Below are 26,102 nucleotides of genomic sequence, written 5' to 3' on the forward strand. Positions count from 1 at the left end.
GAGTGCCTTTTAATTGTTGGACTGTTTAATTTTACTATTCGCTACTGCCTTGTTTTTTCCTTTTGATAAACCACTTTAACAGATGATCAGCTTTGTCAATAACCTAATGTAAACTGAGTTCTAAGTGAGCACAACCCCGTTCTGCTGAGCCGGAGGGAAATCAAGATCAGGAAATCTGCCGAGTCTAGTGGAACAGGCCCTGGGTCAACAGCTGGATTCCAGTCTCGCCCACCCATAACCTTGACCGACCAGCGGTTTAACGTATGGGCCAGGGAAGGGAATGCTGTAACCTTGCCATGAAAGGAAAATGGGACCAGTTCCTCTCCCACACCATCTCACCCACCAGTCTTCCTTCCTTCCCACTCAGTGGGCATTCGATATAAAGTGCCAGGGAGGTCGTAGGACCCGTCCAGGTGGAAGCCCCAGGATGTTTCCCGAGAAGCGGCGTTTGCATCCCAGCAGTGTCTTTCCCACCCCCGCCCCGCGGAGCACCAGCGGCTCTGCGCAGCCCGGGCTGGCGACCCAGAAGGCGCAGAGACCCCGCCCACCCCTAAAAGCCCCGCCCTCTTGGCCCCCGCCTCCGCCCCCGCCGCGGCCTCCCATTGGTGGCCCGGTGTGTCAGTCGACCAGCGGGCTCCCGGGGCGGCAGCTCAGGCTGCGGTCCCCTGCCGGCGCCTCTATCGCACGCCAGCCGCCGGGAAGAGAGACGGGGCACCGGCCGGCTGCCGCCGCGTCTGACAGACCCACCGGTCGAGGCTCCGCGGCCATCAGCAGCACGCGGCCGCCATGGCGGCGCGGAGGAGCCCCCCGCAGGAGCGGGAGCGGCAACGACCTCGCGACTCCGCCGCAGGTGGGCCCGGGGCCCGGTGGGGCGGGGCGGGCGCCGCGGGCGCCCGGGAAGCGGTCTCCCCGCCGGCCGTCGGCGCAGCCCTGCGTTGGAAGGTTCGGGGCCCGCCATCCCAAGGGTGGGAGGTCCTGGGCGCCCTGCCCGGGGCGGGGAGGGGGACGGGCTGCAGGGTTTGGGGGGGCCGTCGGGGGCGGGGTCGCCCCTCAGTGAGGAACTGCGCCCTCGGGCCGAGGCAGCGAGCGACCCTCCGAGGCAGAGCTGGCGGGTTCCTGGAAAGAGAAAGCGGGTCCTGCGGGCTAGGATGCGTTGCGGCGGCGTGAGGTGCCCCGGCAGCGGCTGGGGTCGGGCCCTGGCGCCCACGAGCGCCGGTGTCCCCTTCTCGGTGTCCCCTCCGAGCCCTTGATTGTTGTCGGAGGGAAGTTGACGGGTTTCGCGCTTTGCTGGCAGAGGATGTGGCCGACACCTTCGCAGCAGTCGAGACTCGATGAGCAACAGAGAAAACTCTGGCTTTTGAAACAAAAATGTCACCAGGGACAGGAGCGGCAGCACAGTATATGGCACAGGTGGCCGGGGTCGCCGCGCGCCACCTGTGTCGCGGTGTCTCTGCCCTCTGCGTGCGTAGCGGGGCCCTCACCGGACGAGTGAAGGGTGCTTTCCTTCCCATGCTTTCAGCCCCAGGTCTGAGGAAGATGAGCTGCTTCTCAGTTTGGAGCACATTCCCGATTGTGTATTTCCCTGGAGGCCACCCGGGGGGTGAGAGCCCACTGGTGAATTTGGGGAGCACGCCTGTTCCAGGTGCCGCAGCGTCACTGGGAAGTTCCTGGGACTGCTTCTTAGTCCGGATTCTTGGTCCCAGCGGGAACTTTTGATTCACACAGCAAAGTGTCGGGTGTGGTGAAAACAGCCCGGTTCTAGGAGACAAGACATGAGTTCTAGACATCCTTTTGCCCAGGACTGCGGGCCTCGAAGCTTCTGGGTCCTGGTCCATAAAATGAGGGCACTGGGCTAGCTGATCCATAAAGCCCCTCCCAGTCTAGAATTCTGTGGTTGACGTATCTCCCACCCTCAAAAGTTTGGAGAATGAACTCATTTTCAACCTTTCTGCACCTTGGATTCTTATAGAATCCTGGGGGTGTATCCATCCGAACTTTTTCATATGTGATTTTCTTCCCTTCTCCCTGTGTTGTTTCGGTGGAGCAAAGCTGGAAGCGGAGGTGGGGCACAGCTGGGAAAAGCTGACTGGGGGGCGCGGAAGGGTATCTACTTTTGGCTTAATGTAATTGTCAGGAATTTTCCCTTCCACGGCACCAGGTTCAAGGTGTGCAGGCACTGTGAGCGCAGGGAGAATTCTTTCCTCAGCTCCAGCCTAAAGGGAAACATTTTCCTTCCTTAAAAAGTAGTTTGAGGGCTTAGGAAAAGGAAAACCGACACTGCAATTGAAAACACATGCCCGCAACAGAGCCTACAAGAGAATGTTTACAACCAAGTGGTCCACAGTTGCTATTTTTTGCCAGCCTGTTTGTCACTTTTATACTTCTACTCTTACGTTCCTGTGAGATGGATTAAATAGCAAATAAAATGTAAGTTTTGGCACCATGTGTTTTAGCTAAGTAGAAATTCTTGATTGGCACAACGACTGAATTTGAAAGTGACCTTTCACCTGGCTCCCCGGAGCAGGTGGGTGCTGTCCTATGTGTCTGCAGCCCCCAGCGTTGTCCCTGCCACAGTAGCAGTGGGTATTGGAGTTCTCTTCTCGGTGCTGGACACGGAGACACTGCCCATACATAGTCTTATGTAATCTCTACAACCACTGTCCTGTGATGCTCGGAATGGTCATGGAATTTCCTCAGAGTTTCCAGCTAGTAAGTGGTGCCGGGATTCAAGCCCTGGCGGCCTGGCTTCTCCCGCAGCACGTTCTTAACCATCGCCCGCTTCTGTCTCCTAAAACAGTCAGGCTTATACCTGGGAGCACTCTAGGTTCCAAGGGTACCTCATCGCAGTTAAGCTGTTCTAAAGTAAAGTTGGCTTATCAACGTAATACCATTGTTGTTGCTCAAGGGAACTCACAGGTGTGTGCCCGGGAGAAAAAGTCATCGTTATCGAGCTAAAACTTCCTACACGTGTGTTTCTTTATATGTGGCTCTGAAGTCTCTATGTACCATTTAAAGGAGTTAATAGACTAGTGTATCTGACCTTTCTCTCCTGCCCACTTGAATCCTCTGGTCCACGTTCAGTTACTTAGGACAATCTGTTCTCAAGACGGAGGTTATATACACATTTATTGATTTGTAATTAATTGAATGGAAGAACACTTAAATGTCACTTTACAGTAAGTCAACAGGGAGAAGTTTTTGTTTATACACTCATTTTTCCAGTGATCTTTTGTTCTAGTCATACTCTGTTCTTCTACTTTTTCATTTAACTGAGCCGGAATAGACGTGCCATCATGTTTAAAATAAGAGGAAGATAAAATGTTTATGTTCATTTCTAGGAGACTAAGGACGCTTGTCTGTTAGTACTGTTGCTGGGATTCCCAGGCAATAAACAACAATCCCAGAAACCGTAGCACGTAAGATGCTATGCTCAATAAACCTCTGAATTAAGAATTTAATAGTGAGTCTTCCAGTGTCGATTTAACCAGGTGACTCTGACTTTGAGTTTACGTGGAACTGTTGGATGTTAGATACATAGTAATTTAAAACACCTTATTAGCTCTGTCTCTGCTTACCAGTGTTATTGATTTTTATTGAATATTAGTTACGGTTAGTCTTCTGGCAGAGGGAGTAATAATGTATCGATAATTGGAAGTTAGCTTCTCAAGAGTCCTCTCCCAACTTAGAAGCAGAATCCCAGCCCACTTCCCTGAGCACCGGCAGCTGCCCAGATACCTGGGTTTGGCCTCTTGGGTGGGGTCTGAGTGCCTGCGGCCCCCAGAGCCACAAGATGCCTTCCCGACCTGGCCTGTGGGGCGCCTGCACTCCGGGTGGGCTCTGTGCCGTGGGCCCACCTCAGAGGTCAAGCTGGCCGTCAGACGCTGAGGCCCAGGCGGCCGGAAGGGACCCAGAAGACCTGGGGGTCCCGGTCTCGGCCTGTCAGGCTGTCCTGGAGGCACTGCCCAGATCTGGGGCGGCCAGGAGCGCAGGACCACGCCTACCCCTTTCTGTAAATCTTGTTAAATGTAAATCACATACAGCTGTCTTTTTCACTGGGGGGGGGGGGGAAGCGTCCTTCCTTCTCATGTGCCCATACAGTGGACCTGAGCTCCTGTTCCCCCCAGGCTTGGAGGACCTCGTGGGCACAGGCTCGTTCCCAAGTGGCTCAGGAGTGGAGGTGGGTAGGGGCGCGGGCTTTGAACCTTGTGTGTCTCTCCCCTAAGCCGGGGCAGAGAAGGTTCCCCAGAGCGTCTTGTCTCCCAAGTTGAAGAGAAGTGGACTGAGCTTCTTCCCTGTAAAGAGAGAACCTTTCCCTGGGTCTTAGAGTGACACCAGGCCCATCGTGGGTATATTTGTTGATCTGCGACAAGAAGGCCTCAACTTTGGTGTGAGATCTCTAAAGTGACAGGAAAACAGTGCTCTGTGTCTTCCAAATCGCCTGCCAGGATAGGTCGAAATGCTGCGGAAGAAGCAGAATGGCTGAGAGGACGGGAGAAGTGGAAGAGATGGCCAGCCAGGCCGGCTTGGGTGAGGACAGTCAGTCGCCATCCAGTTGTGAAGGGCTGAGTGGCAGACTCAATCAGCTCTGTGTCATTTTACCTGGTATTTAACAAATGAACTGGGAGCTCAGTTCGTAGCTAAGGCTGGCCTCGCACCTTGAAATGCAAACGTAGCCAATCGAATTATTAATATAAATGTTGGGTCCCTCAGTTTTGCACCTGAAGCAGTGCAAGCCTTGGGTGCATCGATTCCTTCCTCTGAAATCTGAAATAAAAAGAAAAATCTCTCAAACTGAGAGTTTATTAGATCAGTTTTATCCACGGTGTATCCCTCTCTTTTGTTTCTTAAACATTTGTTAAACTCAGTTTGGGATACTCAGCTGGTTGTCATGACAGAGGACTGGTACAGCCACTGCTTATAGACCTACCTTGTACTGCACTGGTCCTCATGCTTGGATATTCCAGCATCTTCTCCCACATATACCTCATTGATTCATTCGAAGTGTGGAGCCTCTAACATGTGAAGGTACAATTCTCCTTTCCCTCCCCACTCCCCCAGGCTCCTCAATCTTCCTCTTTTATTTCTTGCTGTCATTTAGAAACTGGGGTTCCACGCAAGCCCTTGCGGAAAAGGCTCTTTATCAAAATTCTGCTTTCAGGTCAGCTGGTGTAATAGACATGCAGACCTAAGCACGCATGTCTCAGGGGTGAAGTATTTGCTGGCATTTGTCAAGGTCTCATGTATCTTCTGTACACGCTCAGGCGTCTTTCCTGTAGTGCAAGTTTTGAGTGATGTTTTGAGTTTAGTTGAACCTCGGTTGTTTCACAGCTGCTTAAAATCCTGTGCCTGTGCCACAGCGTGACCATTCCACTAACATAGCTCTGAAACATGTTAACATAAAGAGGCATTTGGAGGAGAATGGCGCTGAGTGGCCTGGCCTCCTTGTGTTTGTTTATAGGGGAGGAAGCTGAGGTCCAGGTTGCTCGACTGTCTAGGACCAGACCTGGAGTTGAGTTCCTGACTCCCTGGGGCCCGCTCATTCCACTGCCCTGAAGCCATCCCACGAGGTGACCGCTTCACAGCCTCACTTCCTGCGTTATATTTACATGAGTGTATTTAAGGGAAGGGAAAACAAGAGTGGTGGCTCACCATTTCTCTTTTTTCTTTTTGCTTTGCTTTTTTGTTTTTTTGCCATGCCACACGGCTTGTGGGACTTAGTTCCCCAACCAGGGATTGAATCCGCACCCCCTGCGGTGGGAGTGTGGAGTCCTAACCACTGGACCGCCAGGGAATTCCCACACCATTTCTGACATGCATGTTAGAAGTCAGAAGGGACCAGCAAGAGAGAGGCTGTTAGGCGGGATTAGGTATGGTGGAATAACAGAACAGCCCCAAATAAGTGAATTAAGTTTCTTTCTTTTATGGCAAAGCTCAGACATGGCTCCCCAGGGCTGGAATGGGCTCCGTAGCGTCAGAGGCCCAGGCTCCTTCCACTTTGTTGCCACCCTGCATGGGTTTCACGCCCACAGCTACTTCCTGATCCAAGATGACTGCTGAATGTCAGTTATCACACCTACATTCCAGCCAGTAGGGAGGAGGGAGGGCAAGGAGTACACACTCCTCTCAACAGAACCTTTTGAAAACTGCCCATAACACTTCTTGGCCAGAATTCACTTACATGGCTCTACCCAGCATGTAGGGACGGTGGAATGTAGCCTTTATTCTGAGTAGCTAGGTATCCAGCCAAAGTCAGGATTCTATTCCTGTGGAAGAAGAGAGAACAGATACTGGGGTTGGCCGGCAGTCTCTGTCGTGGAGACATGTGGACTGGATTCTGACTACATCGATTCATTTCATTTATTCAACAAATATTTATTAACTATCTACCATGTTTCTAGGGACCAGGAAAGCAGAGAGAAAACAGACACAGTCCCAGTCCTTAAGACATTTACCTACACAGGGAGACAGACACTAATCAAACACAAACACAGTTGTATAAACTGTGACGAGTGCTGGGAAGGAAAAGGACACCGTGTGCTGTGAGAGAGTTAGCAGGGATTTGACCAAGCCTGGGGTTTGGGATTGGGTCAGAGAAGCTTGGCCCCAGGAAGTGACATTTGAGCTGAGAGCTGGAGAATGAGTAAAGTGAAGAGTATTCCAGATGAGGGAAGAGCATGGGCAAAGGCAGGCCGGGAGGCAAGAGTGAGCCCTGATGGAGGAACTGAGGGCCGCCAGTCATCCTGGAGCCAGAGGAAGAGGTGAGAGAATAGGGAAGAGTCAGGGTCAGACCAAGGGGGACCCTGGAGGCGGGGTGAGCACCCGTCCTGGTTTGCCTGAGACCAAGGATGTCCTCGGACGAGGAGCTTTTCAGCACTAAAACTGGGGGAGTCCCAGGCAAGCCAGGAGGAGTTGGTCAACCTCCCCGGAGGTCACATTAGTAGTTGGGTTCCTTGATTATTAATTTCAGCAAAGTTCTTTTTTAGGTAGGCATAGATCCCAGCCTTGGAAAAATAGCAACTGACTAGTAAAAGTAGCCCCACCCTGGCCAAAGGGAAAGAGACACAAAACACAGGCAGCACTTACTTGTAGCTGGATTACATGACCAGTGAGACTATCTGGCATGATTCCCCTAAGGGTAATTTTGGAAATCAATTGGCACGTGATAGTATATTTGAGCTAACAGAAACAGCCGAGGGCGGAGGAAGCCCTGACTCCGGAGCAGTGTGTCTCATCGCCAGTGATACACTGGAATCAGCTGGGAGCTAAAGAAAAGCCCGGCGCCCAGCCAATAGATAGATTCTCCACAGGTAGAGCCAGGGCAAGGACGGTTCCCTCTCAGTGGCGGTGCCTCCCAGGCTCTGGTTCCGCTTGAATCGCTGGGGATCTTGTAGAACACAGATTCTGCTTCCACGGGGCCCGAGGATTGTCTTTCTGAGTGCCCAGCTGGTAAGGATGTCGCTGTCAATAGACTTTGAGTACAATGCTCTATAATGTTTGGCGAGTTTGTTTGGAAGCCTCTGGTTTCTTTTCAGGGGAGCAGATCTGAAGGACCACGTAAAGGTAGGTGGGTCCGCGAGGGCTAGAGACTAGGGGAGGAGGACAGGGAGCCTCCGCCCTGGGCTCCCATCAGTGATGGGCCCAGCCCGACTTCTCAGTTGGTTCCACCAGTGGCTGGGGTTACGTGGTGAGGCCGGTCCCTGGTTACAGGAAAACCAGCTCTCCGAGGCCTGTGGCTAGGATGGTGCAATAGGCGTTGCCCCATTACTCTCTTACTTGTTTAGAGGCCTTTCCAGATGACTCCACTGGCTGCCAGGATGTGGGTCCTTCCTATAAGTAAGAAAAGCCAAAAAGATTTTTGAATAGGAGATGACACGTCCATTGAATGTAAAAAAAGATACAAAAAACAAACCAACAAAACACACACACCATTGGCTTCAGAGCGGAAAATGGCATTGGAGAAGGGAAGCCAATTAGAAGGATGAGTAACCACTAGCGACAGAGGCCAAATGATTCTGATTAGTGGAAAAATCACTGCAGCGAAAGTGGCTTGTCTCAGGGTGTACCTTATTTCTCTCTTGGTCACATGTTCATAAATGATCTATTTTGGGATGTGGAAGACAAGCTTAATTTTTAAAGGCCTAAGAGTTGAGACAGGGACAGAGCACCACGGAAGCCATGACAGGTCAGAGCAGTGAACCAAGTCCAGTAACGTGAAATTTAGCAGGGCTGTGTGTCAGCTCCTGGGTCGAAAAAGCACAGAGCTTGCACACGCGATCTGGATAACCCCTTGCTTCCCTTCCCAGGTTCTGAACTAACTAAAAGGTGGACATGGAAGTCAGGGATTTTTAAAATGCCGGCTTGGTGATAAAATCCCTATGTCTTAGTCATATGGCCAGATGGGCTTGCAGGCAGTGCCTGAGCTGTACTCTCCCCTCAAAGGTCAGGCCTCCCTCCCAGAGAGACAGCAGCCCCAAGGGCACCTCTCGGCAGGCAGGCAGATCCTAGTGGAGAGGAGGGGGCTAAGCTGAGCACAGGGTCTTACACCTGCCATCAGGTAAGTCTTCCTCCCTCAAGAAAGAGGAAGAGGAGAGGGTAGAGGGGTGGAGGCCAGCACCAGATCTCCAGGACAGTTCTTCCCCCTGGAGGTTTGAGGACAGTGGGATGATAGCACCTCTTCTGTCTCCCCCTTCAGCAGATGGGGAGATGTGCTCCAGCGACAGGTCTAAACGGCTTTAGGTTGACGGCAGGCTGAATGCTAATACAATCGCAGGCCAACCACGGCCCATGGGCCACATCTGTCCCACTCAGTTTTTGTATGGCCTGTGACCTATGAATGGTTTTTACATTTTTTAATGGTTGGAAAAAAGATCAAAAGAAGAATACCATTTCCTGACATGTGAAACTTATATGAAATTCAAGTTTCAGCATCTGTAAAAAAGTTTTCTTGGAACACCACAGTACCCGCTGTGTACTGTCTGATGGCTGCTTCCCCTCTGTCGGGGACGATCTGAGTGGATGGGATGGAGACCAGATGGCTGGCAGTGCCGAAAATACTCTCTGACCCCACACAGAAAACTTGCTGACCCCCGATGGAGCATGAAGAAGTGGTTACGTGGCTGAATTCTCTCCCGCTTGGTCACACCCAGGACAGTGTGTTCTGACCTGCAGTCTCACTCTGAGTGTGGGGTGGGTCCCGAGAAGAGTGACCGGGATGGTGAAGAGACTACCCCCCTGCCCCTCGCCACCAAATCATGTCAAGTGAGGCCTGGTGGAGAGAAGGGGGAGTGTCTGATCTAGAAGAGAAAAAGGCACAGTGGGAATGACAGCTGCCTTCCGAGTTCATGCTTATTAATTATTTTGAATTCTTGGAAGAGAATTACTCAGGAAGGGCAGTTGTGTAGTTAATTCAAAGGGCTCTGACCTTGAGTCAGAACATGTGGGTTCAAGTTCAGGCTTCTGCTTGCTTTCTCTGGGCTTCAAAGATGAAGTGTGCGTGTGACAGCTCATCAGGTGGCCAGGTCCACAGTGAATTAAGCTTCAGCTTTCACCTCAAAAGTGCTTTCCAGCCAGTCATCTGAGGTCCTGCAGCTAGAAAATGGCAGAATAAAGACTGGGTCCCGGCCTTGTTCTGCCAGCCCGCTGTCTCCACCGGACCAGGGACAGGGAGTCTGCCTGGCTGGGTACAGTGACCTGGAGTTCTGGGGTCCCCGGAGCCTATCCCACCTACTGCTTTTGTAGTTGGGTGGGTTTTAAACCTCTGCCACATGGTTAGAAAATTAAAGTGACGGGTGGGACTTAACACACCGAACGCTGTGCCCAGTACATGAAAATACTCTGAGCTATGATGTTACTAAAAACACGCACACAGTCCCCTCAGTGTTTGGCAAGCAGCATTTCCTGCTGTGTTTGGTGACTCTTGGTCGGCAGGAGCCTTGGGTGAAGCGTGCCCAGTCCCACGGGACGTGAGATTGCGCGCATAGCCTTGTTAAGTTGGTTGCACGACAGGGCTACCCGTGTGTGTCTCGCTGGTCATGACTTTCGAGATAAAAACTTTCACGTTGGGGGTTCTCTTCCTCAGCGATACTGATCTTGTAGTTGTTGGTGATAGAACTCTACTAAGCGGGAGACCATTGTTTCTTAACTGAGCAGGATTAGTACCTGAAATTCCAATGTGTAGAAAGTCTTTTGACCTCACCATTTCAAAGGTTTATTAAGAGGTTATTTGCTCTCTTTCCCACATAGCTGATAAAAAAAAAAAAAAAACCCAACTAACCTATGGTTTTGCACGAGCCAAGACCATTTAAACGCAGCCTTTCACTCCACTGCGCTGACTTCTCTCTAGGAGTCTCCCATTTGCTCTCAGTTATTCAGAAGCCTTGATGTCCTAACGGGATTTGTTCTGTATGTTTATCGCTCTGTTTGCATATTGCTTAGCTTATATGTTTGGACGAACGTACCGTATTTTGCTTTCTTCTCGAGCCTCTGAGGTTCTCAGAGCTCCCCTCTGAGAGAGATGACCCACCTGGGCATCCAGCATGAGGGCCTCGCGTTAGCCGGACCCCGACAGCAGGACGTGCTAACCTGTGGGCCCGGGCAAGCTGACCAGTAGCCTTTCCTGACAGCAGAGCCTCGTGCCACCAGACCAAGAGCTCCCTGGGGCCAGAGCATGTGTCTTTTCAGTTCACTGCCTGCCAGCCTGGCGCCCAGCCCAGGGTAGGAAGAAGTAGCATAACCAAAGGGCGAGGGGCAGGAGGGAGGGGGGCTTCCCGGGCCGCTCCCAGCCCACTGTACCACGTGGCCTGTGTGTACTCCTCTCTGGGGCACCCCCATCCCTTCACCACTCCTGCCACAGAGAAGGGGCACGGCCGTCCCGGGCCCTGTTTGCTTCCTAACCCATCCATCTCTCTTGGCCACTCTTCCTACCATCTCCTGCTAATCAGCCAGAACATGGCATTGAAGCTGATAGAAATATCTGTTGTATTTATTATGTTAAATTTAGTATTTTTCACCTTAAAGTTTTCAACAAGGTGATTTTCCCATGTTGTGTGTCTCGCTGCCCCTGCTGTCTCCAATGTCGAAATTAGGTCGCCTTTTCCACTGTTTAGCTCAGGCCTAGTCTCCGCCGCGAAGCCCGCCCCGGAGCCCTTGTTCTCCTCCTCTGCCTCAGGAGATGTCAGTGGGCCGGACCCCGGGGGAGGGGGGGGACCCCGGGGGAGGGGGGGGCAGAGGAGCCGAGGGCGGAGCGAGCTCCCTGTGCCGCCGCAGCCCCAGGGGTGGCCTGTGGGGCAGGGGCCGGGCCCCAGCCAGGCCCCAGGGCTCTCCCTGAGAGCGCGCCTGAGGCTGGGGCCAAGTGCTGTCAGGGTGATCACTCGGTTTCCTGGCTCCTCTGGGTCTTTTAAGTTTTGTTTTCAGGTTTGTTTTTTTCTTTTTGGTTTCCTGTTTGAGTGTTTGAATTATTTCAGTTTTGGTACAGTTTAGAGAACAGAAAAAAAAAAAGGCTGAGTAGAATTTTACCACAAAAGAACAGTGGCTTCTTATTTTTTCAGTTCTAGTCAATGGTCTCATCTGCCACATGTAGTCTGAGTGATCACAGATCGGAGTTTAGCGTCAGATGGCCACACTACTGGCTTCAGGAGGTTCTGGCGTCATTACCCAAAGGACATCGCAACTGCCTAAGGGTTGCCTCGGATTGTGTGGGTTGAGGTCTCCGCAGGTGGTAATGCTGATGACTGGGGGGATGTGTAAGACCTAGTTCGTCCACTTTCCGCTGTCACAGGAATGCCTGGTGCCTCATGTATCACCTCATTTCAGCCACCACCCAAGCGGTCCAGCCCGAAAGGGTTAAAAAGAAATTTCATTTTTATCTCTTGATGAGCGTTAAAAAGGATCAAATCCATAATTCCTGGCAACGCTTGTTTTCTGCCTCTTCGTTGCCAAAGCCACCCCTCGTCCCCTACTCCCCTTGTTTCTTGCCCTTCTCGCTCCTCTGTTTATTATGTTGAAAGACTGACTCCATGGTGGTGGAACTTCTCTCTTTTCCTGTTAGTCCAGGGGCCGCCCCCCAAGGCCAGCTCGCTATTAGGCAGGGCACCGGGCAGGGGAGGGGAAGTTGGGCGGGCGGGTGCTGACTTCTCCCTGGCCGGTTGGCCGAGGGGGACCCCGGGAAGATTCTGACATGGAAGATCTTATCCCGTCTCGGCTGCTTTGGGGGAAATGAGATTTGACTCAGGAGATCATCAAAGCTGTGATCATGATAGTATTTTGCTGGGTGCCTCATTTATGGTGTTCTCCTCCTTGTCTGTTGTTTTGAGTTGTAATCCAGTTATTGACACATGCAGGAGAAAGTTTTTAAACTCTCTTTTTAAAGAGCCTGGATTCCACTTGCTGTAGCAGAGCTGGCATGGGATTCACTCAGCTCCATCATTCAGAGGCAGGGTAGGCAAGTGGGACGGCGTCCGGCTTCTGCATCGCAGTGCCCCGTGTGCTTGAATTCTAGCTCTGCGGCTTATTTCATCTTTCTCTCCCTCGCAGTGTCCTCAGGTGATAAAATAATAATGAACATGTTTTGGGTACTTGCCGTGTGCCCGGCCATGAGCTCGGCACTTTTCCCAACATCTCCTTGGGGCATCCCGCAGCTCCAAGGGGGCCTCCGTGTTACCAGGGTAACGGCAGCGAGAGGAGCCCCTGAGCCACCCTGCGTCCCCGGCGCTGGGCTGTCCTGCTGCCCTCCCTTCCGGGGTTAAGGAACAGGCACTTGGGGGCATGGAGTCACCCACCCCGTGTGCTGCAGGACCAGGGCCTCCTTATGCCACTGCGTTTCTAGGAGCAAATGAGACAATTCCTGTAAAACGCTTGCTGCAGGGCCTGGCACATAGCAAAAGCTCAAACTGTAGCTCTTTTAAACTGTCAAAGCCCCACTCCTGATAATATTTCCATATGAAGTTATGTGAACACCTCGGGGTTCTCTCTGAGCTGCAGCCCACTCCCCTGTGACCTCCTGAGTCCCACCTCCAGGCCGCTCCCTGGTACCCACACCAGCCCCCCTGATCCGCTCCCTGGCCCTTCTTGGCTAGTACCCGTGGCTGCACTGGGTAGAGTGGATGCAAGGAGTTTAGGCTCGTGTTCTTGGTTTGCGTGGGAAGGGGGTGTTCAGCCCTCACATGTTTTTTTCTGAGAAGTTGATCGTATCGCCCTTTCTTGGGTTGGAGGTGGGTTTAATTTCAAGGATTAGGGCGGTAGGCTAGGGAAGTGCGTGTGTGCGTGTGTGCGTGTGTGTGTGTGCGTGCGCATGCACGTGTGTATAGGTGTGAGGAGACCATAATCTGCGGTGGGTCCCCATGGAGGCCCTGGCAGCTGTCGAGAGGCCTCAGGCTCAGGAGAAGCCCCCATTTCAGGGGTCTCAAATCAAATGCCCTGAGGGGCCGGGCAGTATCTTTTAAGAATGCAGCACGTCGATTGGAGTCTGTGTGTGGCAGATGAGAGCAGTGCCCCATGGAGGGGGCAGCAGCCAGCCCCCAGCCCAGTGACTGCAAGCCCTCCAAGTCCACACAAAACCCAGGACGACCCGGTGGGAAGCAGGCAGATGCTCCAAAAGGCTCTTCACGGAGGAAGAACTATGAACGTGTTACTGCAGTGAGAAATCATAACCGGTCCTGGGGTTTAGGGAAATGGAGGCTCGTACATGTGGCGGGAGTGTCAGCTGTTTGAGGGGGCACTTGGGCAACATCTGTAACATCTGGAGATGTGCACACCCTTTGACCCAGAGTTTCCTCTTCTAGAAATTATCCTAAAAGATACCGTGAGTCCACGAGGACTGTTGGAGGAAAATGTTTGTAAAAGTGAAAAGCTGGGAAACAATCCACATGCTCGTCAACAAGGCAGTGATTGTGTATACATATGATGCTCTCTCTTTATACTAAAATATTATACATTCTTTAAGGAGAATAATGTAGGCTTTAATAAAAGTCTGAATTATAGATGCAAAGGCATTATAGCTTACGTTTTTAAACAATTCATTAAAAACTTTGTACTAAGTATCTAGGTAGAAGTAAATACATAATTAACAGCCAATCAATTGTTCTAAACAGGTAAGTACCTGCTTTTGAAAATGTACTTTTCCAGTAAAGGGTACATGATGTCTCTCTGTCTCTTGTAAGCTTATTTCTTAGAGCTGCGTATGAATGTACAACGATCTACAAATAGTTTAATTGAATAATAAAAAAATGTACTTTTAAATAATTATAAACATGCATATTTTTATTTGCTGGTAACTTTATTTCTTTATTTGCTGGTAAATTCTTTCTTTATTGAGAGTATATATATTTATTGAGAATGTATAGCAACTTTACTGAGATATGCATATCAAATATCCATACGAGCAAAAATGCTAAACTTGTAGATTCCGAATCCAGGAGGCTTTTACTACAGTTAATCATTGGAATTTTACTAAACCAATGTGCCAGGGAGGGAACTGTTTCACAATGAACCCCAGGAGGTTTGGCCACCATTCAAAAGTTCTCTTCCTCATTTGTACTTCAGCATTTTACATGTTCAAACATAATATAATTAGGAATCTGTTGCACATAGTAAAATATTGCAAGTACGTAGTTTGGGCTCTCCTGGCCTGTGAATTTTCTCTCCTGTCACATCAGGAATCGTAGTGTACCCTGTAAGCTGCACACCTAGCTCCATCCACGACTATTCTGAGTGGCCCACTTTCTGGAAACCATGTCTCTGTGCCTGCTGTCTGAGTCTCGTTCTGTGCGTTCAGATGATGGCATGTGTTATGCCCCATAATGACCTAAGAGTATCGCCGTGGGCAAAAGTGGGTGGTGGCCACACGGCAGGAGACCCCCCTGGTGTGATTGACTCCTGTGGGCTCGGTGCTGAGCAGACTCCCTTGATCATTCTTGGATTTAACAGATATTCTACACAGTGCAAGGCGCACTGTGCTAGTTCTTAAATGATTTCATTCCATCTTTCTCCAGCGAGGTCAGTATTTTTACTCCCATTTTACAGTCAAGAAAATTCAGGGGAAGAGAAATGAGGTGTCCCACAGTCAGACAGCTGAGTAAGTAGGAGAAATGGGTTTTAAATTCAGGTCTGAGGGATTCCGAAACCCATGCTGTTTATGTTCCCTATTCCTCTTGAATTCTGTGGAACAAAGATATCTTTATATATGACACTGATTATAGGAGAACTAGGTGTTTCTTTAATCTTTAGATTGAATTTTCAAATGCTTTAAAAAACGTTTATTTAAATCAATGATAGACTCTTTACAGGTAAAATTATCCAGTGTATCTTTTTTTCCCCCTTAAACAAAGCAGGCTTGTGTAATTGTGATGTATATTTATTTTACTTTTTATTGAAGTATAGTTGATTTACAATGTTAATTTCTGCTGTACAGCAAAGTGACTCAGACACATATATACATTCCTTTTTATATTCTTTTCCATTATGGTTTATCGAGTATATTAAATATAGTTCCCCATGCTATACAGTGTTATTATTATTAAATTTTTGTAGGAAATGACCAAGTGCACTCCTGGACACTCGTCACCAGCCAAGCCTTAGATACCGCGTGGAGAGTAGGAAAGGGGTCAGTGGCACTGGCAGTTTCACTTCTGGTGGGCACCCTCTGCCACTTCAGAAGGCTACATTTATATTTAGGGCACCGGCTGAAAAGGTATGTGGCTATGTCATCTTTAATTTTCAAAAATGCCCTTGCTGTTTAAAATAGAATTTTGATATTATCGTTCCCTTATCTTTTAGGTGGATTGGATATCTGCAGAGGAGATTCAAAAGTAAATATTTTCATGCATATGCTTCCTTATTTTTAAAGTGCAGAGAGGGTTCAAGAAGGGAAAGGAAAGGGAAAATTCACCACCTTGTATCTTTGATTTGGTCCAGGGAACCTCAGTGTGGAGGCAGAAGTTGATTTACTCAGTTATTGTGCAAGAGAATGGAAAGGAGAGACACCCCATGCCAAGCTGATGAGGAAGGTGTGTCTGTTTATACAGCTCGTGGTGGGTGGAGAATTTGTGTGTAAAAATCGGGAAACACGCATTCCATTCTGCTTTACCAAATGTGGCACCAAGAACAACTGTGGCTTTAATTAAAAGCCAACAGCTGCTAGACATTGCCTTCAGGCCTTTCACCTAGAGCTAGTGCCTTCGAGGACTTGGGTAAATTAGGCCCGTAATTTCAGGACACTTGAGCGTTGTACCCTTTTCAGCTCCCTGCTGACCAAGCCTATGAACACATCTGCACATGCAGTGGAGACTCCTGTCCTTGAAGGGATTCAGGCACCTTGACATAAAACATTTTGAGGATTTTTAGAACTTTCCATCAGACCAGTCTTGGTAAATATTCCCAGCAATGCTGTCCAACCTTGTCACTAGCTAAAGCCAAAAAAAAAAAAAAAAAAAAAAAAAAAAAAGAGTGAGAGAGAGAAAGAGAAAGAAAAAGAAAAGTACATTTAAATGACACTTTAGCATGGGCTTAAAAGTATATATAGTATTTTTCACTGTGTTCAAGTTGCAGACATCATCTCCCCAGAATGACATTTCCTGGCTCTGGGCTTCCAGGAAGTTACCAACTAAAATAGCATGACATGGACTCCATACACACACAAGTCACTTGAAAATGACACGTGTTCGCATTCATAATTTATAATTGTTTTGTTTCTGTTGTCCACTTTATTTGGGGGTAACACCTGCTGAAGGTGCAGTGGATTTGCTTTCTTTATTCTCTCATCCAGTGGAATTAAAGGCAGCCTCTCCTCTCGTGCTCATAGGCTTATGAGGAGCTGTTTTGGCGGCGGCATATTAAATGTGTTCGACAAGTAAGGAGAGACAACTACGACGCACTAAGGTCGGTGCTCTTCCAAATCTTCAGCCAGGGCCTCCCTTTCCCATCCTGGATGAAAGAAAAAGACATTGCGAAGGTACGTTCTCACACCGGAAATTCGGGAAAGGTCACACTGATGGGGACTGCAACACAGATGCTCGGGGTCTTCTGTGGGTGGCTTTGTACACAGGGCGTCAGGAGACTGAAGGCCCTTTAGCCCAGTCCTCTCTCTCTCGTGTCAGTTTGCAAACAAACCATCTCAGAAGGATAGTCGCACTCAATTTTGTTTGTTTTTAATGCCGGCATCTTTTCTGGAGCAGGGCATCTGTCCTTTATAAGTTAGGTGGTCTGCTAAAATTCACTTTTCTACCCTATGGTTATTTGAGTGTTGACAAGCACAGTATGTAACCTCCATCCCAGAGAATCCCTTGTATCCCTTTTTGTCAACCCTTCTCTCACCCCCAACCCCAGGCGACCACTGATATGTCTTCTGTCCCTTTAGTTTTGCCTTTTCCAGCATGTCACGTAAATGGAATTATTTGGTGTGTAGCCTTTTGAATCTGCCTCTTTCACTTAGCATAATGCATTTGCAGTTCATCCACGTTGTTCCATGGATTTGTAGTTCACTCCTTTTATTGTTGAATGGTGTTCCATGATATGAATGTCACATATTTTGTTCATCTATTCATGGGTTGAAGGACATCTGGATTGCTTCCAGTTTATTTATTTATTTATTTGGTTGCCCTGGGTCTTAGTTGTGGCAGGTGGGCTCCTTAGTTGCAGCTCGCAGGCTCCTTAGTTGTGGCATGTGGGACAACTCTTAGTTGCGGCACGCATGTGGGATCTAGTTCTCTGACCAGGGATCAAACCCGGGCCCCCTGCCTTGGGAGCGTGGAGTCTTAACCACTGTGCCACCAGGGAGGTCCCCAGATTGCTTCCAGTTGTTGACAATTATGAATAAGGCTGTTATAAATATTCCCATACAGGATTTTGTATGAACGTTAAGTTTTCATTCCTTTTGGGTAAATACCTAGGAGTGAGATAGCTGGGTCACATGATAGGTTTAACTTGATAAGAACCTGCCAACTCTTTTCCAAACTGGCTCTGCCATTTTGCCACCAATAACGGAGTTCCAGTTGCTCCACATTCTCAGGTTTATTGTTTTGTTTTTTAGCCATTCTAATAGGGGTGCATTTGTGTCACTGCCTTTTGTTTGCATTCCCCTAATGGGTAATGATATTGAGCATCTTTGCATGTGCTTATTTGCCATCCACATTACCTCCTTGGAGAAGTCTCTGTTCAGATCTTTTGCCCATTCTTTTTTTTTTTTTTTTTTTTTTTTTTTGCGGTACGCGGGCCTCTCACTGCCGTGGCCTCTCCCGTTGCGGAGCACAGGCTCCGGACGCGCAGGCTCAGTGGCCATGGCTCACGGGCCCAGCCGCTCCATGGCATGTGGGATCTTCCCGGACCAGGGCACGAACCCGTGTCCCCTGCATCGGCAGGCGGGCTCTCAACCACTGCGCCACCAGGGAAGCCCCGCCCATTCTTTATTGGGTTGTTTGGGTTTTTTTAATATTGAGTTTTGAGAATTCTTTATATATTCTGAATATGAGTGCTTCATCAGCTATGTCATTTGCAAATATTTTCTCCCAGTCAGTACCTTGTTTTTTTCATTTTCTTAACAGTTAAAGCAGCACAGTCTTATGAATAACCTTAATTTTTATTTGAATGTAGTATGCCTAACCACAGATGTACATTTAAGGATGGAGGAGCAAAGAAATATAAAGTATTTGCATATATATAACTACACATGGTCTATTTCCTTACCATCTTTTGTTTAGAGCTGTTTTTAGTGGTAGTTTAATTGTGTCTAGCGGTTAAGTGTGTGCTGTGTGCCAGCCCTGCTGCTAGTTGCCGAGGACAGAGAACTCAGCTGAGGCCCTGGGCTCCACAGGCTCGGCTGGGTGGGAAAATGGATCAGATACCCACAATGGATCAGATTCTTATGTATTCTATAATCTTATTTAGTCCCAACAAGAGTCCTGCAAAATGGATAGTACTGTCATTGATTTTTGACAATTGTCATTGTCTCCATTACAGTGGAGGATGAGGCTAAGAGGTTACATAAACAGTGTTGGGTGAGTAATCTCTCAGCAGGCGAGTGACAGAGCTAGGTTTGAACCCCAAAGTGCATCCTTGTACAATCTACATTCCCCTGATATACTATGTTACTCTAACGGTGCTTGGTTAAAAATAATTTCTAAAAGGGTATACCTAGGAAGTTCGGGAAATGTTTTATCCAAAAAGATTGTTTCTGTAGACGTAATCTTCATTCAGGTTTTCATTAGTTGTGAAACTGTGAATTAAGAAGATGATCCAAATCACTTAATCCACAAATCTAAAACAAGACTATAGGGCTTCCCTGGTGGCGCAGTGGTTGAGAGTCCGCCTGCTGATGCAGGGGACGTGGGTTTGTGCCCCGGTCCGGGAGGATCCCACATGCTGCGGAACGGCTGGGCCCGTGAGCCATGGCCGCTGAGCCTGCGCGTCCGGAGCCTGTGCGTTCGGAGCCTGTGCTCTGCAACGGGAGAGGCCACGACAGTGAGAGGCCCATGTACCCCCCCCCCCCCCACACACACACAAGACTATATGTTTTTACTTAACTGTTGTTATAGTCTTTTAAAATGAAGATTCTGAATGGGATAAGATTATCTCCTGTGACATATTCCAAATTGTGTGTCAGACATGTTGAGATACTGATCACTGTTGGCATCTACTTCCTTTTTAAGCTTCCTGAAAAACTGCTCTTTTCACAAGGTTGTAATTGGATCCAGCAATACAGTTTTGGTCCTGAGAAGTATACAGGTTCGAATGTGTTTGGAAAATTACGTAAATGTGTGGAATTATTGAAAGCACAGGTGAGTCTTTAGGGGGGAAAACTAGGAATGAAAGCATGCACCCCACACACAGCCCCTTTTCTCTCATGCCAGGCATGTCGCTCTACGCCCCGCTAGTAGGAAGTGGGGCAGGAATGGTCTTCCAGCAGCTGACCACTTCCTTCCCTGCTCTTCGGTGTCCTTCCCAGTAATGAACGGGAGCGATGCTGTTCTACGCGATGATTACACCTATTACGGGCTAAGAGGGCTTTTGTGGACTGGCCGGGAAACCTTAACAATCACGTACCTCTGTTGTTTCCCCAGAAAGATGTGGTGCAAGGTCCAGACAAGGCACTGGGAAATGCCCTTCTGAAATGTGCCTATTAGTAACTTGGGGACAGGACAGATGTTATAATTTGACTAAGATTGTTTTTCCTGCCCTGAATAAACACAGATTTTAGATCGTTGAAATGAATCCTCCTTGGGAAATACCATTTCTGTGCCACGGTTTTCTGATCTGTAAAACTAAAATGTGAATAGTCTCAACCCTGTACAGTTAGTTATTGTGAGGATTGAATGAGAGAATGCACGTAGATCGCTTTCTACTCCGCCCTGGCACACAGTGAGTGGTAAAGAAAGAATACTAATTAGTACTGTTCCTCACTGGAAAGTCCTTTGTGTAACCCAACACCCTTAGAGGCAGCTTTAGGAAACTGACCTGTTTAGTATTTTACCTAGTAGGTGGTGCTTTTTTGAAAAACTAGTTTAAATGAAATATTTTGTTAATGTAAAAGTAATAAGTACTTAGGGTTAAAAAAATCAGTGTCAGATGACATAAAATGAAAAGTTAAAGTTCGACTCCCCTCTATTAATCTCTGGTTTGTTTTATAAGTACTTGAACAGTTATGCAATGGTGTATGTGTTCACCTTTCCCGTTTAAGTTTCACTTTACATCTGTGTTTTTAGTGGACTGAATTTAGTGGCATTAAAGATTATCACAAGAGAGGAAGTATGTGCAACATCCTTTTTTCTGATGCTATCCTGGAATATAAACTTTACGAAGCTCTGAAGTTCATCATGCTCTATCAGGTCACTGAGGCTTATGAACAAATGAAGACCGCAAAGGCCATTCCCAGTCTTTTTCGACTCCTGTTTACCCGGGAAACCTCTTCCGACCCTTTAAGCTTCATGATGAATCACCTGAATTCTGTAGGTGACACGTGTGGACTAGAGCAGGTAAATGGGGCAGAAGAATCGTGTGTGTATGATGAAGGACGATGCTGGCAACACTTGAGCACATAGGTGTTTGTCTGTAGTTTGCTTTCAGCCATGATAAATCCAGCTGCAAAGAGGTGGCGGGTGGGTATGATTGCCCTCAAGTGAGGAAAAGAAGAGTGATAAACCTTCCTGCCCGATGCTGGCGGCTGCGTCTTTGCAGCCCTGTGGCTGGCGAATGGCAGTCCTGGGAGCGTTCCTGACCTTCCCGCTGCCTCTCAGGCAGTAACAGGCTTTCCCACAACAGAGGTTACCCAGGAGGAAGTCCAGCTGCAAACTGAGGCAACATCTGGGAGAGCATTTGGCTACTTAGTGCAGACAAGTAGAAGTTATTGACATTTTAAAAGAAGTCCAGACAGTGCTTTCATTTCCCCATAGAAAAGGGCTTTCGTTTTGCTTTGCTTTGCTTTCCTTTCCTAGGAGGTGCTCAAAATCATCTGACATTTTAATAAAAATTGATTTAAGACGATAAAAAAAAAACTGTTGGAAAAACAGTGTAACTTTTACTGTAAGCATTCCTTTTATTAGTTTTTTTTTTCCAGGCAGCTTTCCCTGTGATTTCTTCACGCTACTCCCCAGAGACGTTTCTCTGCTTGTCCCCTGCCGTCCACGCAGCGGATGTTCGTTCCCCAGCTCTGTGCCCCCTCCCTGGTTCATGTGTGGGTCAGCAAATACATCATCATCTCATGAGCTGCAGAAGAATACTCGCCCTCCGCTGGTGAGAGGTGGGAATTTGGAGATGTGTATCTGTGACCTCTCTTTCATCTCGTCCCCAGATTGATATGTTTGTACTTGGATACTCCCTGGAAGTGAAGATAAAAGTGTTCAGACTGTTCAGGTTTAACTCCAGAGACTTTGAAGTCTGCTACCCAGAGGAGTCGCTCAGGGAGTGGCCGGAGGTCTCCCTGCTGACCGAGAATGACTGCCACTATCACATTCCTGTCTTTTAAGTCTGCCTGGACCGGGCACCAGCTCTCGCCGGTGACAGTGGTCACACTTGCAAGTCATGTTTCTAGAAAAGCAAAGCTAGTATTGCTGCCATTGGAGGAATCGGGACCTCCCTCTCCAGGATTACAGGTACACTGGACGGAGACCCACGTGCCTTCCCTTTGTTTCCAGTGATTTCCTCCAGAGCCCTTGCACTAATGCATTTGTGGGTTGGTGGTTTGACCTTGTTTGTAAAGGCTCTGGTCATTTCACACACAACAGAGCACAAGGACATTTAGTTTGGGAAGAACAAGAACAGGAAGAAAGCGAGAAAAAAACAAGTAGGGGAAAAGGACTAAAGGGAACGAATTGCTTTGTCTATAATCTTGATGTTCTTTGTTAAGAATCTTGTCTTTGACTGATTTGGGATCTTCACAAACATGGCCTTATTTTACAAGCATTACCGTCCCAGGGATCTCTATGGTATATTGATTTTCCAGAACCATTCGATTAACTTTAAAATTGTGTGTGTGTGTGTATTTACACTCACACATAAACATGTATAATTTTATATATACATATCTAAACACATACTTACACATAGCCACTACTTTGTAATGCTGTACAATTTGTTTTATCTTTTTTTTTTTACTATTGCATCTGGCCAGTTTAATGTTTTATATAGATCAAAAAGATAAATTCTGTAGATTAAGGCAACTGAATGACAATTATTGTACTGTCACAAAAATATTAAATGGTATATTTAATGTGTATTTACATGTGTACCTAATGTGTGTAGGGAGAATCCATCCCAATCCCCAGAACCTGTAAATATGTTGGGTTAAATGGCAAAGGAGAATAAGGTTGCAGGTGGACTTAAAGGACTAATCCACTGACCTTGAAATAGGGAGAGGAGTCTGGGTTCTGCAGGTGGGCCCAACATAATCACAAGTGTCCTTAAAGTGGAAGAGGGACTTGGGAGAGGGTCAGTCAGAGGGAAATGTGAGGTACAATCAGAGACAGATGCAACATGGCTGGCGTTGGTTACTTACAGCATATACAGGAAGAAAGTTACTGCAGGTTCGGGAAGGAGCCACAAGCCAAAGAACGTGGGCGGCCTCTGGAAGCTGGAAAAGGCGAGGGAACAGATTCTCCCCTAGAGCCTCCAGAGAGGAACGCGTCCCTGCCGACACTTTGATTTTAGCCCAGTGGAGCCCATGTCAGACCTCTAGCCTACAGACCTGTAAGACGATAGATATGCTGTTTAAGTCGCTAAGTTTCTGGTAATGTGTTACAGCAGCAGTAGACAACTAATATACTCAGGCTAACTAGCTTTTGATCATCTTTATTTTGGAAATACTTTTTCAGTTTATTTTGGTAATCTTTATTTTGGAGGTACTTTGCTCGTCTGTTTTGAATTTCAACAAATATTGAATACAAAATAACCTTTAAAATCTTGGCTAATGATCTACTACTTCAAAGTTACATATCCCTTCTAAGAACGTTTAACATGTTTGACGCTAACGTTTTCTCACATTTCTATATTTTACTGTAAATAAAAAAGAGGTATGTTAAATGCTGTGGTGTATGAAAATAACATTCAGATTCTTCTGCAATGGGGACGATCACCTGTATGTACTACAGAAGCCAGTGCTGTGCCTGCTGTCATTTTGTTTTCTGGGTGAAGAGTTGGAGAGCAACGAGCTCAGATCCAGGGGCTGTGCATTACCTTGACAGGCAGGCGAAGCAGTTGTTCTCACTAGATCTCTACAGCCCTTTCCTGCTTGGAGGCATCTGTGGTTGTGCATCACCCCTGTCATTGAATTGACACTGTTGCACGTTATCCCCTTGATGTGTTACTGTGACCAAGAAAAAATGAACTCTCCCTTCTGTGTTCACAAGCAGATATGATGACAGCCTGCAGCAGTTCTGCTGAGACTGATACACGTAGAATTGCTGCTCCGGACTCCTGGCTCCACCTGAGCCTGTCCAGGTATGTACCTGGCACATGTGTGTTCCCACTGGTCTTGGCATCTCCTTTTCCAGTGCAATGATTTCCACATCGATCCAGGACTGAAAGGAAGAACTTTTTCACAGGGATGGGCAGCCTATAACTCTGTGACATATCAACCCATGATGTTTATCCTTAACTGTGTTGGGGGGATGGGGCAGGGTGGGAAAAGAATTCTTTAAAAAGAGGGGCAAGACCAGATTGTGGAAAACATTTCGATACAATGAAAGTAAAAAATAAAGACGACTTCTCAGTAGTTGCTGTGTTTTGGGAAAGCATCAAAACAGAAGATTTTAAGGGAAGAGGTACTGGGTGGTTTTTATGTTTTTAATTCAGTTGTATAATTGAATGTAACAAACTAATTAAAAGGAACTGCATATAAATTAGCACCACTTTTAAATGCCAACAATAAATTGGAAGTGAATTTCCTGTGTGATGCCAACATTTAATGTCTCTCTAGCCTTATAGGGTTCAAATAATGAGAGGAATTTTAGCAAAAATGAAAACGTATGCCCTTGTCCTTTTTTGATTTTAGAATAAGTTTCTCTCTTAAATTTTGGCCATGTGTGTCCACACTGAGGGGTTGTATGAATATTAGTACAAGAATGACTTTTTTATTGTGGTAAAATATACATAATATAAAATTTACCATTTTAACCATTTTTAAATGTTTAGTTCAATGGCATTAAGTACATTCACATTGTGCAACTATTATCACCATCCATCCTTAGAACTTTTATCTTCAAGACTGACTTTTTTGATAAGCAAGTTTAATTCCCCTGCCTGGTACCTGGATTTCTTTTCCTTTTCACTTTATCTTTCTATCGTGCCCTTCTAATCTATTTCCTCTAGCCTTAAAAGACCCTCAGTGTAAAGTCCAATGTGAGGGAGGTTTAGGTGACCAAATGAGTCATGCAAATTGTGTTTTGCTTTGTCTCCAGAGTAAAGAAATAACTACAGATGGCTTCTGGTTTCATCCTAGGAACACTATCATTTGAAAGGTCCCCAAGAAACTGTATTAGTTCAGGGCCACCTTAGTGACTTGAATTTCTTGGATGTGGGCCTTCACAGCCCTGAACCAAAGTCATTTCCACCCACGGGGGAGCCAGGGGAAAGCCCCAGGGCCTTCTCTGGTGTACAGGAGAGCCCAAGACAGAGCTAGCATAGGTTCAGCCCAGCCTCAAGGAGAGAAGAGCAGCCCAGATCAGGGGCATTCCTGTTAATTTTCCAGGGACTTTCTACAAATGGATTTTGGATGGAAATATTTGTTTTTGTTATATATCAGATGATTTTCTCATATTTTAATGAGATCTAAGAAAGACCATTTTAATTCTGTCCAAGCAGGCCTTGGGGAGGAAAAAAAAAATCTAATTTATGAGTACTCTGAAAATGTTGAGAATCCACATCAAAGAAGGTATTTTTTTTTTCTTTTTTTTTGCGGTACGCGGGCCTCTCACTGTTGCGGCCTCTCCCATTGCGGAGCACAGGCTCCGGATGCGCAGGCTCAGCGGCCATGGCTCACGGGCCCAGCCGCTCCGCGGCATGTGGGATCCTCCTGCGCCACCAGGGAAGCCCTGTATTTTAACTGATAACTGACTTGATATGTGAAAACCTATACAAATAGGAATAAAGGAATGACTAATTCAGAATTAGTTCTCTTAAATAGCAAGTTTCTAAAGCTGTGTGATTCTCTTTATAAGAATGTGTTTCACACTGATTAAGACTATGTAAATCGTTACTGTGTAAATTTTTAAAATATATATTTTTATAGATCTAAAACTTTAATGGTCTATTGGGTTGCTTGTCATAAGTTGAATATTGTTTCATTACCTTAGTATTGACTATACTTAGGTTTCTGTACTTTTATACTATATAGTATAGTATAAAGTATACTATATAGTATAAAAGTATATAGACTATACTTTTCTCTATAGTCACTCAGTTTCCTTCAAATCCCGTTTGTCACAATGTTTGCTTTATAGTCAGACACAAAATTAAGTGGGTCCAAATGGTACAATCACTTCTATATTATTTGCTGAAAACAGTTGAGTCGTCCCTCAATTCACTTTGGTTTTAATCCTGTCATACTCCTCTAGGCTAAGAAAATGAAAGCTTATCTGGACTACATTTATGCTTAATATCAACATGGTTTATAAGTGATAGAA

The 26,102-nt window shown here is 47.2% G+C and overlaps 2 protein-coding genes across 4 annotated transcripts in view; one reads left to right on the top strand and one right to left on the bottom strand.

Moving 5' to 3' along the window:
- Window positions 1-651: 651 nt before the first annotated feature.
- Window positions 652-26,080, top strand: OTULINL (OTU deubiquitinase with linear linkage specificity like). Of its 3 annotated transcripts, none has more exons than XR_013827653.1 (9): window positions 652-850; window positions 15,526-15,685; window positions 15,772-15,803; window positions 15,910-16,001; window positions 16,796-16,945; window positions 19,638-19,766; window positions 20,691-20,960; window positions 21,776-22,076; window positions 23,832-26,080. XR_013827653.1 is itself a non-coding variant. In XM_079917308.1 (8 exons), exons 1-8 carry the CDS (start codon window positions 787-789, stop codon window positions 21,947-21,949), a joined length of 1,071 nt encoding a protein of 356 aa, XP_079773434.1. In that variant the 5' UTR covers window positions 652-786; the 3' UTR covers window positions 21,950-22,983. The 3 variants fall into 3 exon arrangements, 1 of the variants encoding a protein (XP_079773434.1); XR_013827654.1 differs by lacking the exon at window positions 23,832-26,080 and adding an exon at window positions 22,981-23,040; XM_079917308.1 differs by lacking the exon at window positions 23,832-26,080 and having other exon boundaries at window positions 21,776-22,983.
- LOC307184062 (uncharacterized protein) overlaps window positions 23,029-26,102 on the bottom strand; it is a 57,904-nt gene continuing 54,830 nt past the window's right edge. The window contains exon 10 of the mRNA XM_079917309.1: window positions 23,029-23,167. The gene's annotated coding sequence lies outside the window, so the exon portion shown is untranslated. The remainder of the gene's footprint in view (window positions 23,168-26,102) is intronic.

The sequence above is a fragment of the Stenella coeruleoalba genome, assembly GCF_951394435.1.
Source record: "Stenella coeruleoalba genome assembly, chromosome: 3".
In the NCBI taxonomy this organism is placed as follows: Eukaryota; Metazoa; Chordata; class Mammalia; order Artiodactyla; family Delphinidae; genus Stenella; species Stenella coeruleoalba.

Bases quoted from the DNA above. Each gene is read 5' to 3' on its own strand.
- OTULINL (XM_079917308.1), top strand. From the start codon at position 787: ATGGCGGCGCGGAGGAGCCCCCCGCAGGAGCGGGAGCGGCAACGACCT. The intron at 16,002-16,795 runs GTGTGTCTGTTT...TCGTGCTCATAG, and splicing joins ATGCCAAGCTGATGAGGAAG to GCTTATGAGGAGCTGTTTTG. The intron at 16,946-19,637 runs GTACGTTCTCAC...TTCCTTTTTAAG, and splicing joins AAGAAAAAGACATTGCGAAG to CTTCCTGAAAAACTGCTCTT.